This window comes from Erythrolamprus reginae, chromosome 4 (genome assembly GCF_031021105.1).
Source record: "Erythrolamprus reginae isolate rEryReg1 chromosome 4, rEryReg1.hap1, whole genome shotgun sequence".
In the NCBI taxonomy this organism is placed as follows: domain Eukaryota; kingdom Metazoa; phylum Chordata; class Lepidosauria; order Squamata; family Dipsadidae; genus Erythrolamprus; species Erythrolamprus reginae.
Window position 1 is genome coordinate 137,520,631 of NC_091953.1, and position 15,705 is coordinate 137,536,335.

Sequence of the window (15,705 nt, forward strand, 5' to 3'; positions counted from 1 at the left end):
AAGAATAAAATAGAATAGAATGGAAAATATTGGAATGAAGAATAGAATAAAATAAGAATAGGAATAAGAATAAAATAAGAGGAATGAAGAATAAAATAGAATAGAAAACATTGGAATGAAGAATAGGAATAGAATAGAATAGAATAGGAATAAGAATAGACAGGAATGAAGAATAAAATAGAATAGAATAGAAAATATTGGAATGAGGAATAGAATAGAATAGGAATAGAATAAGAGAAATGAAGAATAAAATAGAATAGAAAACATTGGAATGAAGAACAGAATTTCATTTCATTTCATTTCATTTCATTTATTGGATTTATATGCCGCCCCTCTCCGAAAAGAATAAGAATTGAATAGAATCAAATGGAATAGAATAGAAAGAGGATATAATAGAATAATGGAATGAGAACAGAAAAGAAAAGAAAAGAAAAAGAAAGGAGAATAGAAATAGAAGACAGAAGACATGATAGAAATAATAGAAATAGTAGAACAGAACAGAACAGAATAACAGAGTTGGAAGGGACCTTGGAGGTCTTCTAGTCCAACCTCCTGCTTAGACAGGAAACCCTACACTGCTTCAGACAGAGGGTTATCCAACATCTTCTTAAAAACTTCCAGTGTTGGGGCCTTCACACCTTCTGGAGGCAACTTCTGTTCCACTGGTTGATTGTTCTGACTGTCAGGAAATTTCTCTTTAGTTCCTTTTGTTAAGACTAAGTGAAAGCCCTTGCATGCTGAAAGGAGACTTTAGGTGCCATTGGAAGCTTTTGCCCAGCTACGGCAGGACCCACGCAGCTCTGCCCTGCTTCGCTTGGCTGCCCTCTCTTCCGGCCTCGAAGCAGAGTGCAACTGGGAAACCAAAAATATCCCCAAATCCCTCTTTGTGCGACCATAAAACAGGAGGGAGTTTGATTATTTCGGTTGTTGTGGTTAAGCAATGTTCCCGACCCAGGTTGAAAATAGTATGTTTTTTCTCTTTCTCCTTCTTCCTCTTCTTCCTCTCCTTCTTCTCCTTCTCCTTCTTCTTCTTCCTCCTCCTCTTCTTCTTTTCCTCCTCTTCTTCCTCCTCCTCTTCTTCTTTTTCCTCCTCTTCTCTTTCTCTTTCCTCCTCTTCCTCCTCCTCTTCTTCCTTCTTCTTCTCCTCGTCTTCTTCCTTCTTCTTCTCCCTCCTCCTCCTCCTCTTCTTCTTCTTTTTCCTCCTCCTCCTCCTTTTCTTCTTTCTCCTTCTTCTTCTCCTCCTCCTCTTCTTCTTTTTCCTCCCCCTCTTCTCCTCCTCCTCCTCCTCTTCCTCTTCTTCTTTTTCCCCCTTTCCCCCCTCATCCTCTTTCTTCTTTTTCCTCCTCTTCTTCTTCTCCTCCTCTTCCTCTTCTTTTTCTCCTTTTCCCCCTCATCCTCTTCTTCTTTTTCCTCCTCCTCTTCTTCCCCCTCCTCCTCTTCTCCTTCTCTTTCCTCCTTTTCCTCCTCTTCTTCCTCCTCCTCCTCCTCTTCTCCTTCTCCTTCCTCCTCCTCCTCTTCCTCCTCCTCCTTCTTCCTCCTCCCCCTTCTCCTTCTCCTTCCTCCTCCTCCTCTTCCTCCTCCTCCTTCTTCCTCTTCTTCCTCCTCCTCCCCCTTCTCCTTCTCCTTCTGTTATTTCAATATCCATAGATTGAGTACGACAGGAAGAAAAAAGAAGATGGCAAACGAGCCCGGGCTGAAAAGCAGCAAGTGCTGGACATGCTGTTTTCTGCTTTTGAGAAACACCAGTATTACAACATCAAAGACTTGGTGGATATAACCAAACAGCCCGTGGTAAGTAAACGCTAAAAATAAACGCATGAGCCGAGACTACAAATAGCCTTATTGGGTGCAATCCCAGAAAACACAAATGAAAAATATCACAGTTTACTAAAGGATAAGCTGACAGTTGCAAGAACGTTGTACAGCGTCGGAAAAGAGGAATCATAGAATTATATAGAAGCCCATACTAGCAGATTCTTTTCCCTATTTTCCTCCCCAAAAACTAAGGTGTTTCTTATATAGTGACATAGGGAAGGTTTGGTAGGGAAGGTTTGCCTATTTGCCGATGACTCTAAAGTGTGCAATAGGGTTGATATTCCTGGAGGCATCTGTAATAGGGCAAATGATTTAGCTTTACTAGATAAGTGGTCAAAGCAATGGAAACTGCAGTTTAATGTTTCCAAATGTAAAATAATGCACTTGGGGAAAAGGAATCCTCAATCTGAGTATTGTGTTGGCAGTTCTGTGTTAGCAAAAACTTCAGAAGAGAAGGATTTAGGGGTAGTGATTTCTGACAGTCTCAAAATGGGTGAGAAGTGTGGTTGGGCGGTAGGAAAAGCAAGTAGGATGCTTGGCTGCATAGCTAGAGGTATAACAAGCAGGAAGAGGGAGATTGTGATCCCGCTGTATAGAGCGCTGGTGAGACCACATTTGGAATACTGTGTTCAGTTCTGGAGACCTCACCTACAAAAAAATATTGACAAAATTGAACGGGTCCAAAGACAGGCTACAAGAATGGTGGAAGATCTTAAGCATAAAACGTATCAGGAAAGACTTCATGAACTCAATCTGTATAGTCTGGAGGACAGAAGGAAAAGGGGGGACAGGATCGAAACATTTAAATATGTGAAAGGGTTCAATAAGGTTCAGCAGGGAAGTGTTTTTAATAGGAAAGTGAACCCAAGAACAAGGGGACACAATCTGAGGTTAGTTGGGGGAAAGATCAGAAGCAACATAAGAAAATATTATTTGACTGAAAGAGTAGTAGATGCTTGGAACAAACTTCCAGCAGACGTGGCTGGTAACTCCACAGTAACTAAATTTAAACATGCCTGGGATAAACATATATCCATTGTAAGATAAAATACAGGAAATAGTATAAGGGCAGACTAGATGGACCATGAGGTCTTTTTCTGCCGTCAGTCTTCTATGTTTCTATGTACTCTGAAAAATATGGTAATTCGAAAACATCTGTAGATGATCCTTCTCCATATGGTCTGCCGGTGGAAAGTTCACCACCACAACTGAACACTCGGCAAAGAGGTCTCTACAGGGGATCCCTTCTGTAATTCTCTCCAGGGACATTGGCTTAAAGATCTAGACAAGCTTGAACAATGGACTGATACGAACAGAAGGGTATTTAACAGAGAGAAATGCAGGATTCTACATCTGGGCAAAAATAACGAAAACAGCACATATAGAATGGGAGGAATAAGTCTGAGCAGCAGCACAGGTGAGAAGGATCTCACCTCCTCATCACCTCGAGGCTCGACTACTGTAACGCTCTCTACATGGGGGCTACCTTTGAAGGGTGTTCGGAAACTTCAGATCGTGCAGAATGTGGCCGCGAGAGCTATCGTGGGGTTACCTAGATTTGCCCACATCTCTTCAACACTACGCGGTCTGCATTGGCTCCCGATCAGTTTCCGGTCACAATTCAAAGTGTTGGTTATGACCTATAAAGCTCTAGATGGCATCGGACCAGAATACCTTCGGAACCGCCTTCTGCCACACGAATCCCAGCGATCAATTAGGTCCCACAGAGTTGGCCTTCTCCGGGTCCCGTCGACTAAACAATGCCGTCTGGTGGGCCCCAGGAGAAGAGCCTTCTCTGTGGCAGCCCCAGCCCTTTGGAATCAACTCCCCCCAGAGATTAGAACCGCCCCTACCCTCCTTGCCTTTCGTAAATTGCTAAAGATCCACCTATGTCGCCAGGAATGCGGGAATTAAGATACGCCCAAGCATATATAGTTTATGCATAGAATTATTGGGTTGCATGGTTTTAATGTTGGGGTTTTAAATGTTTTTTTAATATTAGGTTTGTTATACTGTATTATTTTGTTGTGAACCACTCTGAGTCCACGGAGAGGGGCGGCATACAAATCTAATTAATAATAATAATAATAATAATAATAATAATAATAATAATAATGTGCCAAAGGATCTCAGCGGACATCTGAAAACCATCGGAATTGACATAATCTCCATCTGTCAATTGCAAAAGGCTGCTTTACTGGGATCGGCAAACATAATTCGCCGCTACATCACACAGTCTTAGGTGCTTGGGAAGGGCGCGACTGGTGATGAAATACGAAATCCAGCATAGTGATCTCGTTTGCTGTGTTGTACTGAAATAATAATAATAATAATAATAATAATAATAATAATAATAATAATAATAATAATAATAATAATATCTGGGTATATTGGTAGATCGCAGATTAAACATGAGTCAAGAGCGTGAAACAGCTGCAAAAAAGGCCAACCCAATCCTGGGATGCATCAAGAGGCGCATAGAATCTCGCTCACATTTAGTAATTATTCCTCTCTATGGTACTTTGGTACAACCACACTTGCAATGCTGTGTTCAGTTCTGGGGGGCCCAATTTAAAAAGGACATTGATAAACTAGAGCAAGTTCAGAGGAGAGTTACAAGGATGGTGAGGAACGGTGAAAGGATCTCGGGAGGTTTAGTCCGCAAAGGAGAAGACTGAGAGGAGACTTGACAGCTGTCTACCAATATCCGAAGGGCTGTCACAGAGCAGAGAGATCAGCATTGTTCTCATTAGCCCACAGAAGGACTAGAAACAATGGAATGAAACTGCAAGAGAGGAGATTTAGATGAGATATCAGAATTTTTTTTCTAACAAGCCGGTGGAACAGTTTGCCACAGGAAGTGGTGGGCTCACCTTCACTGGACGTCTTCAAACAGAGACTGGACAGTCATCTTTCTGGGTTTAATGAATCCTGCATTTTATTTATTTATTTTGTCCAATACACAATACATATTGAAGAGAATAGACATGTAGTAATATATATAAAGAAAAGGATAGGACAAAAGATATAAAAATAGAGGAGAAGATATATGAAAGGAAGAAAAGATATATGAGATAAAGGAAAGACAATTGGACAGGGGACTGAAGGCACACTGGTGCACTTATGTACGCCCCTTACTGACCTCTTAGGAACCTGGAGAGGTCAATCATGGATAGTCTAAGGGAAAAATGTTGGGGGTTAGGGACTGACACTACTGAGGTTCCACACTTCTACAACTCGATAGTTAAAGTCATATTTTTTACAGTCAAGTTTGGAGCGGTTAACATTAAGTTTGAATCTGTTGCGTGCTCTTGTGTTGTTGCAGTTGAAGCTGAAGTAGTCATTGACAGGCAGGACGTTGCAGCATATGATCTTGTGGGCAGTACTTAGAGCAGGGGGTTGGACCCGACTACTCCAACTGTATGATTCTATGGTTCTAACGTTACACCGTGTAGTTTGCCTCAATCCACTTGCCTCCTCTGCATCGAAGGAGTAGCTGTTTAGGACTCACTGCTCACAGTCACTCATGCCCTCATCACCTCGAGATTCGACTACTGTAACACTCTCTACATGGGGTTACCTTTGAAAAGTGTTCGGAAACTTCAGATCGTGCAGAATTTATTATTTATTTATTACTTAGATTTGTATGCCGCCCCTCTCCGAAGACTCGGGGCGGCTCACAACACGTGGAACAAATCATAAATAATCTGACAAATTTAAAATATTAAAGATTTAAAAAAGACCCCATATACTAACAGACATACACACAAGCATACCATATATAAATTAAACATGCCCAGGGGGAGATGTTTCAGTTCCCCCATGCCTGACGGCAAAGGTGGGTTTTGAGAAGTTTACGGAAGGCAGGAAGAGTAGGGGCAGTTCTAATCTCCGGGGGGAGTTGGTTCCAGAGGGCCGGTGCCGCCACAGAGAAGGCTCTTCCCCTGGGGCCCGCCAACTGACATTGTTTAGTTGACGGGACCCGGAGAAGGCCCACTCTGTGGGACCTAATTGGTCGCTGGGATTCATGCGGCAGGAGCCGGTCTCGGAGATATTCTGGTCCAGTGCCATGAAGGGCTTTAAAGGTCATAACCAACACTTTGAATTGTGACCGGAAACTGATCGGCAGCCAATGCAGACTGCGGAGTGATGGTGAAACATGGGCATACCTGGGTAAGCCCATGACTGCTCTCGCAGCTGCATTCTGCACGATCTGAAGTTTCCGAACACTTTTCAAAGGTAGCCCCATGTAGAGAGCATTACAGTAGTCGAACCTCGAGGTGATGAGGGCATGAGTGACTGTGAGCAGTGAGTCCCGGTCCAGATAGGGCCGCAACTGGTGCACCAGGCGAACCTGGGCAAACGCCCCCCTCGTCACAGCTGAGAGATGTTTTTCTAATGTGAGCTGTGGATCGAGGAGGACGCCCAAGTTGCGGACCCTCTCTGAGGGGGTCAATAATTCCCCCCTCAGGGTAATGGACGGACAGATGGGATTGTCCTTGGGAGGCAAAACCCACAGCCACTCCGTCTTATCCGGGTTGAGCTTGAGTCTGTTGACACCCATCCAGGCCCCAACAGCCTCCAGGCACCGGCACATCACTTCCGCCGCTTCGTTGACTGGGCATGGGGTGGAGATGTAAAGCTGCGAGAGCAGTCATGGGCTTACCTAGGTATGCCCATGTTTCACCATCACTCCGCAGTCTGCATTGGCTGCCGATCAATTTCTGGTCACAATTCAAAGTGTTGGTTATGACCTTTAAAGCCCTTCATGGCACTGGACCAGAATATCTCCGAGACCGCCTTCTGCCGCACGAATCCCAGCAACCGATTAGGTCCCACAGAGTCGGCCTTCTCCGGGTCCCATCGACTAAACAATGTTGTCTGGTGGGAGCCAGGGGAACAGCCTTCTCTGTGGCGGCCCCGACTCTCTGGAACCAACTCCCCCAGAGATTAGAACTGCCCCTACTCTCCCTGCCTTCCGTAAACTCCTTAACACCCACCTTTGCCGTCAGGCATGGGGGAACTGAAACACCTCCCCCGGGCATGTACAATTTATGCATGGTATGTTTGTGTGTGTGTTTGCTAGTAAATGGGGTTTTTTAAATATTTTTAAATATTTTAAATTTATTTGGATTTGTCATGAATTGCTGTATCTTGCTGTGAGCCGCCCCGAGTCTGCGGAGAGGGGCGGCATACAAATCTAAATAATAAATAAATAAATAAATAAATCTGTCGCTTATATATTGAAATACAGTATTCCTCCCGCCGCTGCGATCTGTTGCTCTGCAGAAATCAAAACCGTAGATATTTATCTTATTTCCAGACACCGAACAGCTTTGGCTCTCAGCCTCCCCTCCAGCAACCCCTGTTCAAACTCCTTCGCCTCCTACAAACTGAGAGGCTACTAATTGTGCTGTTTCTCTGTGACAGATGTTGGTTTTGCTCCTCTCTGTAGGAATGGCAAGAAAAGAGGAGAACGTTGGTGCAGAAGCCGGTGGGTTGGTGTGGGAGGGGGTTTGACTGGGTAGAGCAAATTTTAATGGATTTTAATTTTTAGTGGATTATTAGAGGGATGGAACGTTAACTTTTCGAAGGAGAAGCAGAGACAAAGACTAATGAAGTCTACCATATTCTGAGGTCTCCATAGTTCCCACCTCTCTCTTTCTCTCTCTGACTCATTGGAAGGAGACAAGCCGTGTGTTTGCGGTTTGTGAATTTTACGCATTGTGTAAGTCACCGGTTTTAGTGCCGTTGTAACTTTGGACGGTCAGTAAAGGAACTGTTGTTAAGTCAAGGGCTAGGACTACCTGTATGTAGTATCCACAGAACGTCTTCAGAAGTTCTTAGGGTTCACACTTTATGGTTGTGGCTGTCGCTTTTTGGCAACACTTGATGTTTTCCACTGGGTTTTGTAAGACAGGCCGAGCTTTTAGTGAAGCGAGACCTTCTCTGGAACCGCCTGCTACCGCACGAATCCCAGCGACCGATAAGGTCCCACAGAGTTGGCCTTCTCCGGGTCCCGTCGACTAAACAATGTCGTTTGGCGGGCCCCAGGGGAAGAGCCTTCTCTGTGGCGGCCCCGGCCCTCTGGAACCAACTCCCCCTGGAGATTAGAACGGCCCCCACCCTCCCTGTCTTTCGTAAACTACTCAAGACTCATTTATAGCGCCAGGCATGGGGGAGTTGAGATAGCTCTTCCCCCTAGGCCATTACAAGTTATGCATGGTATGTTTGTGTGTATGTTTGGTTTTATAATAGGGGTTTTTAGTTGTTTTATTATTGGATTGTACATGTTGTGTTTATTATTGTTGTTAGCCACCCCGAGTCTGCGGAGAGGGGCGGCATACAAATCCAATAAATTATTATTACTATTATTATTAATTCTTGAGGCTAAAATTGTGCCCGTGGAACTACTGACCACTGGAAATAAGTAGCTCTTTCCTGCTAAAACTTTCCAAAAGGCAGGCTAGATGAGGGCAAGAGTGACCGCTGGAAAAATTGTATTGCTGGTGTCTAGCCATGGCTTGTTGGGCCTGTCCATGATCATGGACAGGATCGAGAGACGGGGTGGGTTGGTATGCTAGGCCAGTGTACTTGGCACCTGAGTCTGATAGCGGGGAGGTCGGAGAGGATGTGGGGTCAGAGGCACAGGGCCAACCAGGGCCTGCTGCACCTCCAGAGGTGTCCATGAGTAACTCAGGAGAAGCGGAAGATCCTCTTCTTGATGCTAGGGTACGCAGAGTTGCCAGAAGACACGAGTGGCTGAGCAAGAGGAGGTCTCTGCATGAGCAGATCTCTAGAATACTTCACCATATGCCTTTTGGATATTTAAGAGTGAGTCTTATGACGCGCAAGTGGAGAAGTCAACTTTCTAATATGAGTGATGGCTGATCGGATCTGGATGTTAGACTATTTAGTTTATTATGATGAATTATCAACTGATCCTCTTCCTTCCTCCACCACCTCCTCCTCCTCCTCCTTTTCTCACAACTGCAAGTGATCCTGTTTTTTTCTAAATCAACTTGAGTGTGGATCCATTAGTTGTGACTGGGACATAAATCTAGGCAAGTGATAAATACAAGTCTACTTATTAAGTATATGTTTTACTCAAGCCGCACAGTTGCAGCTCCAACATCTTTCAATTGGAAGGTTCCTCCTCTAGAAAGTACATTTTCTTCTAGCCCTAATTTTTTCCCTGCTTGGCGAGGCCAGACAATTGAAATGCCCTTTAATTAAACTGTTCCTCTTAATTACTGGTTTCATGGCATTGTTTCTGTCTTTCCCTTTCTTTGATAATGGTGGAAGCCTGTTTGACTACAGAAGAAAACAGAAGTAGAGGAAACCAGTCATTAGGGAGGGAGAAAGGGAGGGGGAGAGAGGGGGGGAAGAAAAGAGAGAGAGATAAAGAGCCAGACAAAGAGGGAGAGAAAGAGAAAGAGACAGAATGACAATGAGAGAAAGATAGAAGGAGAAGAAAGGAGGGAGAGAGAAAGAAAAAGAAAGAAAAGAGAGAGAGACAGACACAGAAAAAGAGAGAGAGAAAAGAAAGAAAAGAGAGAGAAAGCACCAAACAGAGAGAGCGGGATAAAGAGAGAGAGAGACAGAATGACAATGAGAGAAAGATAGAAGGAGAAGAAGGGAGGGAGAGAGAGAGAAAGAAAAGAAAGAAAAAAGAGAGCCAGACACAGAAAAAGGGAGAAAGAGAAAAGAAAGAAAAGAGAGAGAAAGCACCAAACAGAGAGAGAAGGAGAAAGAGAGAGAGAGACAGAATGACAATGAGAGAAAGATAGAAGGAGAAGAAGGGGGGGAGAGAGAGAGAAAGAAAAAGAAAGAAAAGAGAGAGAGACAGACACAGAAAAAGGGAGAAAGAGAAAAGAAAGAAAAGAGAGAGAAAGCACCAAACAGAGAGAGAGGGAGAAAGAGAGAGAGAGAGACAGAAAGACTGTGAGAGAAAGATAGAGGGAAAGGAAGGGAGGGAAGGAAAGAGAAAAAAGGGAAAAAGAAAAGAGAGAGAGAGCCAGACAGACAAAGAGAGAGAGAGAGGCAGAAAGACAGTGAGGGAAAGAGGGAGAGGAAGGAAGGGAGAGAGAGAGAGAGAAAAAGAACAATGAGAAAGACAGAGAAAGAGAGAGAGACTGAGACTATTTGAATGACAGGGATGTATGAAAATCAGTAATTCCCAACCTAGCTGAAAGTAGAACCAACAGAATTGGAAGGCACTTTGGAGATCTTCTGGTCAAAGAGAGACAATTTCCTCCTCTATTTACTATGACTGAACATCCAAAATATATTCTTTAATTCTAGGTATATATCCCATATGTGTACATATTACACACAGACACACAAAAATATACATTATATCTACTTTATAAAGTGTATGTACACACACACACACACAGCGCTTCTAAAATTATACACATTCAACCTCATTTACTGTGATAGGAAAAACATACCCAGAGTCAATAATAATAATAATAATAATAATTATTATTATTATTATTATTATTATTATTATTATTATTATTATTATTATTATTATTATGTTGCCCCTCTCCGAGGACTCGGAGTGAAGGGGGAAAAAATCAAATTTTTCCTACCGGTTCTGCGTACCTAGACGTACCTGTAGGAGCCCATCACTGGTGTGGTCCTACTAAGCCTTTACAGAGTGGTATTAGTCACCTCCCTTGATCTCAATGGTCTGGTTTCCTCATTGAGAAGATCCCTTTCTGATTTTGCACACCAACTTTTTCATTTTGGACTCGGCTGGTCAATTGCTGCCCCCTCGTGGGGTTGTTGCAATACTGTGTGAACAAATATTTGGAGATTGCATCAGCCTTTCAACCGCTTTGTTAAAAGGAGACTCTTCTTAACTGCTTTAAAATATTTGGAGAGCTGGCATCCTGAGACACACAGAATTCACACATCTTCAGCGCTTGCTGCTTTGGATCTGCAACTGTTCTGCAAATGGGCAGAGCAAGTGATTAGGAAGCTCAAACTGCCCCAGGAGCTGCTGATCCAGTTCTTCAGAGGAATCAATGAGTCTGTCATCTGCACCTCCACAACTGTCTGGTTGGGTTCTGCAACCCAACAAGACCGACACAGACTTCAGAGGAGAATCAGAACTGCAGAACAAAACAGTGGCTGCCAACCTGCCTTCCATTGAGGACCTGTAGACTGCACGAGTCAAAAAGAGGGCGGTGGAAATATTTACTGCCCCCCTCGCTTCCTGGACATCAACTGTTTCAACTCCGACCCTCAAAACGTGGCTACAGAGCACTGCACACCAAGACAACGAAACACAAGAACAGTGTTCGGAAACTTCAGATCGTGCAGAATGCAGCTGCGAGAGCAATCATGGGCTTTCCCAAATATGCCCAAGTCACACCAACACTCCGCAGTCTGCATTGGTTGCCGATCAATTTCCGGTCACAATTCAAAGTGTTGGTCTTGACCTATAAAGCCCTTCATGGAATCGGACCAGAATATCTCCGGGACTGCCTTCTGCTGCACAAATCCCAGCGACCGGTTAGGTCCCACAGAGTTGGCCTTCTCCAGGTCCTGTCGACTAAACAATGTCGTTTGGCGGGTCCCAGGGGAAGAGCCTTCTCTGTGGCAGCCCCGACCCTCTGGAACCAGCTCCCCCCTGAGATTAGAACTGCCCCCACCCTCCTGGCCTTCTGCAAACTCCTTAAAACCCACCTCTGCCATCAGGCATGGGGGAACTGAGATATCTTCCCCAGGCCTATACTGTTTATGTATGGTATGTTGTGTGCATGTTTTTTAACTTATGGGTTTTTAGCTTTCTAATTATTGAATTTGTATTATATATTGTTTTCTGTTGCTGTTGTGAGCCGCCCCGAGTCTGCGGAGAGGGGCGGCATACAAATTAAATAAATGAATAAATGAATGAATAAATGAATGAATAAATAAATAAATAATAAAGTTGTTTCCCGAACGCCATCACTCTGCTAAACAAAGAATTCCCTCAACACTGTCAAACTATTTACTTAGTCTGCATTACTATTTCTACTAGTTTTTTCTCATTGTTCCTATCACTCATCTCCTCCCATTTAGGATTGTATGACTGTAACCTGTTGCTTGTATCCAAAGATTTTTATTAATATTGTTTCCTAATTGCTTATTTGACCCCATGAGAATCATTAAGTGTTGCACCTCCTGATTCTTGACAAATGTCTCTTTTCTTTTATGGACACTGAGAGCATCTGCACCAAAGGCAAATTCCTTGTGTGTCCAATCACATTTGGCCAAGAAAGAATTCTATTCTATTACAAATGTCTTCTATTAAAACCAGATGTTATATTTATATCTGGCGTCCTCATCCGTACATTCAACTTGGTGTAAATGTCTGTCTTTTAAGGGAGATTGTCTTTGGGTCTGGATTAAGGGATATTGATTAACAAATATATCAAATTTATTTATCAAATATATTGGACTCAACGTAACATGTCCTGCTTTATGTACTATGTTCAAGTCAACCTCTCTTGCTCTCTTTCAGATCTACCTAAAGGAAATTTTGAGAGAAATCGGCATCTACAATTTCAAAGGGGCGCATAAAAGTACATGGGAACTCAAGCCAGAATACAGGCATTATCAAAATGAAGATAAAAGCGATTAGCAGCCAGGAAGCTGTCAATCTTGAAAGCAGGGGAACAAAATAATACCCTCACCATTAAAAGAGTAAGCTTTTCTAATCAGCCCTCTTCCGTTGCTTTTTAAAAAAATCTTTTTTTCTGCAGTGCTTCCTAATTTTTTGGGGGGGGGGGTGTATGTTTTATTGCATACAAATTATTTATAGAATAAACTTGTACTTGGGTTTTTAACGCGTGGCCTCTTCTTGTAACTTGTTGCATTTTATAAAAATATAAATCATGTTGATAAATCGAGTAGAAGTTTTATTTTATTCCCAGGCTGAATTTTTCCTATTTATCCCACTAGCCTCTTGAATCAGCCCCTACATTGAACAATGGAGGAATCTGACAATACTTTTAAAGACAAATGAATGCATTTATTTGCATTTATTCTACAAATGGTTGATCTTTTAGCGCTCCAGGTTATACTTGTGTTTTTGTTTGTTTAATTAATTGATTAATTCAATTCAACTCCCTAGGGACTCTTGATTCTATCTGTTAATGCAGCCAATGTTGGCCTTTTGATGATGAATTTAAGCAAGTAGAAAGCTTGGCTGCATAGTTAAAGGTATAACAAGCAGGAAGAGGGCGATTTTGATCCCGCTGGTGAGACCCCATTTGAAATAATGCTGTGTCCAGTTCTGGAGACCTCACCTACAAAAAGATATGGATCAAATTGAAGGGGTCCAAAGACGGGCTACAAGAATGGTGGAAGGTCTTAAGCATAAAACGTATCAGGAAAGACTTCATGAACTCAATCTGTATAGTCTGGAAGACAGAAGGGAAAGGGGGGACATGATCAAAACATTTAAATACATGAAAGGGTTAAATAAGGTTCAGGAGGGAAGTGTTTTTAATAGGAAAGTGAACCCAAGAACAAGGGGACACAATCTGAAGTCAGTCAGGGGAAAGATCAGAAGCAACGGGAGAAAAAATTATTTTACTGAGAGTCGTAGATGCTTGGAACAAACTTCCAGCAGAAGTGGTTAGTAAATCCGCAGGAACTGAATGTAAACATGCCTGAGATAAACATAGATCCATCCTAAGATAAAATACAGGAAATAGTCTAAGGGCAGACTAGATGGACCAGGGGGTCTTTTTCTGCCGTCAATCTTGTTTCTATGTACGCCAGTTAGAGACATAAATCTCCCCTAATGAAATGTCTCTGGTATTTTTTCACTTATTCAATGTTCAGGGCTTCACCAGCTCCTGTAAAAGCAGGAATTGAAATCCATGGCATCCGAAGCAGTCTCTCAAGGCACCGTCTTAATGTTGAACATTGCTTTCCACACCCCTTTTTCCCATCAGCATTTTTTAATATACCATATTTTAGAGCATAACACACCCCTTTTTCCTCCCCAAGAATGATAATTTTGGTGCCTCTTATACTCTGAATGTAGCTTCCCCCCCCCCAGCCCTAAGTAGGTGCTAACAATCTTCCCAGCTCTGACCTTGCAGGCTCTTTCATTCTTTCTCTCTGCGAAGAATGTTTTCCAAGCCCTAAGTCTTTGCAGGGTTTTTTAAATTGCTCTAACTTGCTCTGAGTAAGTTTCTTTCCAGCCCTAACCAGGTACTAACAATGTTCCCAGCTCTTACTGGCTTGCAAGCTCTTTCATTGTTACTCTCTGTAAAGAATGTTTTCCAAGCCCTAAGTCTTTGCAGGTATTTTCATTGCTCTAACTTACTTGGAATAAGTTTCTTTCCAGCCCTAACCAGGTACTTACAGTGTTTCCAGCTCTTACCAGCTTGCAAGCTCTTTCATTGTTACTCTCTGCGAAGAATGTTTCCCAAGCCCTAAGTCTTTGCCAGATTTTTACCATTGTTCTACTTGCTCCAAATGTTTCTTTCCAGGTGCTAATGATCCCAGCTCTTACTGGCTTGCCAGCTCTTTCATTGTTACTCTCTTCAAATAAAGTTTTTTAAAGCCCTAACCAGGGGATAAAATAATGTGCTGAAGCTGACCAGACTAAGGACGCTAGCCAGATGAATCCCTGGTAAGAAGATTCTTTCCCCCCTATTTTCCTTCCCCAAAACTAAGGTGCGTCGTATACTCCAAAAACTACGGTACCTCCCAAGGTGTGGCCAAATGTCCCATAGATCTAATCAACGCCAAGAACCCCTTCTTGAGAGATATTCATTCCTGGATCTCATCCTCCTCACTCTTGCATCTAACAGGGGGTCCTGATCCTCCAAGTCCCCATCGTCCTCCGAATCCAACAATACCTAACGGGGTACTACGGTCTCTGGTGGTTCCTCAGTCCTTAACTCTGCCTCACTCTCACATGGCAAGAACACGGGCCTGCGATGCCAGTACTCATCCATCTCTTGGTCCTCAAAATCCGCAACCAGCTGAGCTGGACGTGGACCACTCACAACAAATCCGTCTCTTCTTGGACATTTGGACAGGTCCTATTACCACACTGCAACTCCTTCTCAACGGAAACCTGGCCCGTTAAGAGTTCTGTGGACCCCCTTACAGGACATACCAGCTCTTCCAGGCCCAACCTCATGTTTTGGGACAAGCACTGACGGTATGATTCATAGATCTTACACTGGTACTTTTTCTTCTATTTATCTTGTCGTTTACAACTAGCAATTCATCTTACAATGCAAAAAATATTTTTTTAAATAACATGGCTTGCATATTTAATAGATTTAAATAGGGATGCATCCATCCATCTATCAATCATCAATATGTCCTCTATCCAATCAATCCTAATATTTCTCTATCTTTAATTTATCCACCTGCCAGCCAATAGTTAAGTTTTATAGAAAAAAACATGCTATGTCCAAAGTAAAATTGACTCAACCATCAACTCAAAACTGCTGTTCCCTATCATAGTTCCCTCTAAGCTGAGCAGTGAGCAATCGCTCACTTAAAAATCATCATCAACTCAGAGTTTTCCAAACCTGCCCAGAAGCCGAGAGGGAAAGAGTGAGAGGGAAGGAGAGAGAGAGGAAGAGAGGAAGAGAGAGAAACAGATAGAAAAAAGAGAGGAAGGAAAAGAGAAAGAAAAAGAATGGCAGAAAGGAAGAGAGAAAGAAAATCAAAATCTAGTTTGAAACTAGCTCAACTATTTAAGTGGCATTTTGATATTGATAGAGTTGCCCTATTATGAGCTCACTGTTATAGACACACAGTACAGTATTTTATTTTGAAATTCTCTGAGGCAAAACAGGGTGGGTTTTTTATTTGTTTGTTTGTTTGTTTATTTATTTATTATTTCTGTGCCGCCCAGTC

At 42.8% G+C, this 15,705-nt stretch overlaps 1 protein-coding gene across 1 annotated transcript in view; it reads left to right on the forward strand.

Moving 5' to 3' along the window:
• Positions 1-12,715, forward strand: part of GTF2F2 (general transcription factor IIF subunit 2) — a 68,512-nt gene extending 55,797 nt beyond the window's left edge. Inside the window, exons 8-9 of the mRNA XM_070751399.1 lie at positions 1,648-1,791; positions 12,332-12,715. Of these exons, the coding sequence (XP_070607500.1) occupies positions 1,648-1,791; positions 12,332-12,451 (264 nt within the window). The 3' untranslated portion in view covers positions 12,452-12,715. The remainder of the gene's footprint in view (positions 1-1,647; positions 1,792-12,331) is intronic.
• Positions 12,716-15,705: the final 2,990 nt, after the last annotated feature.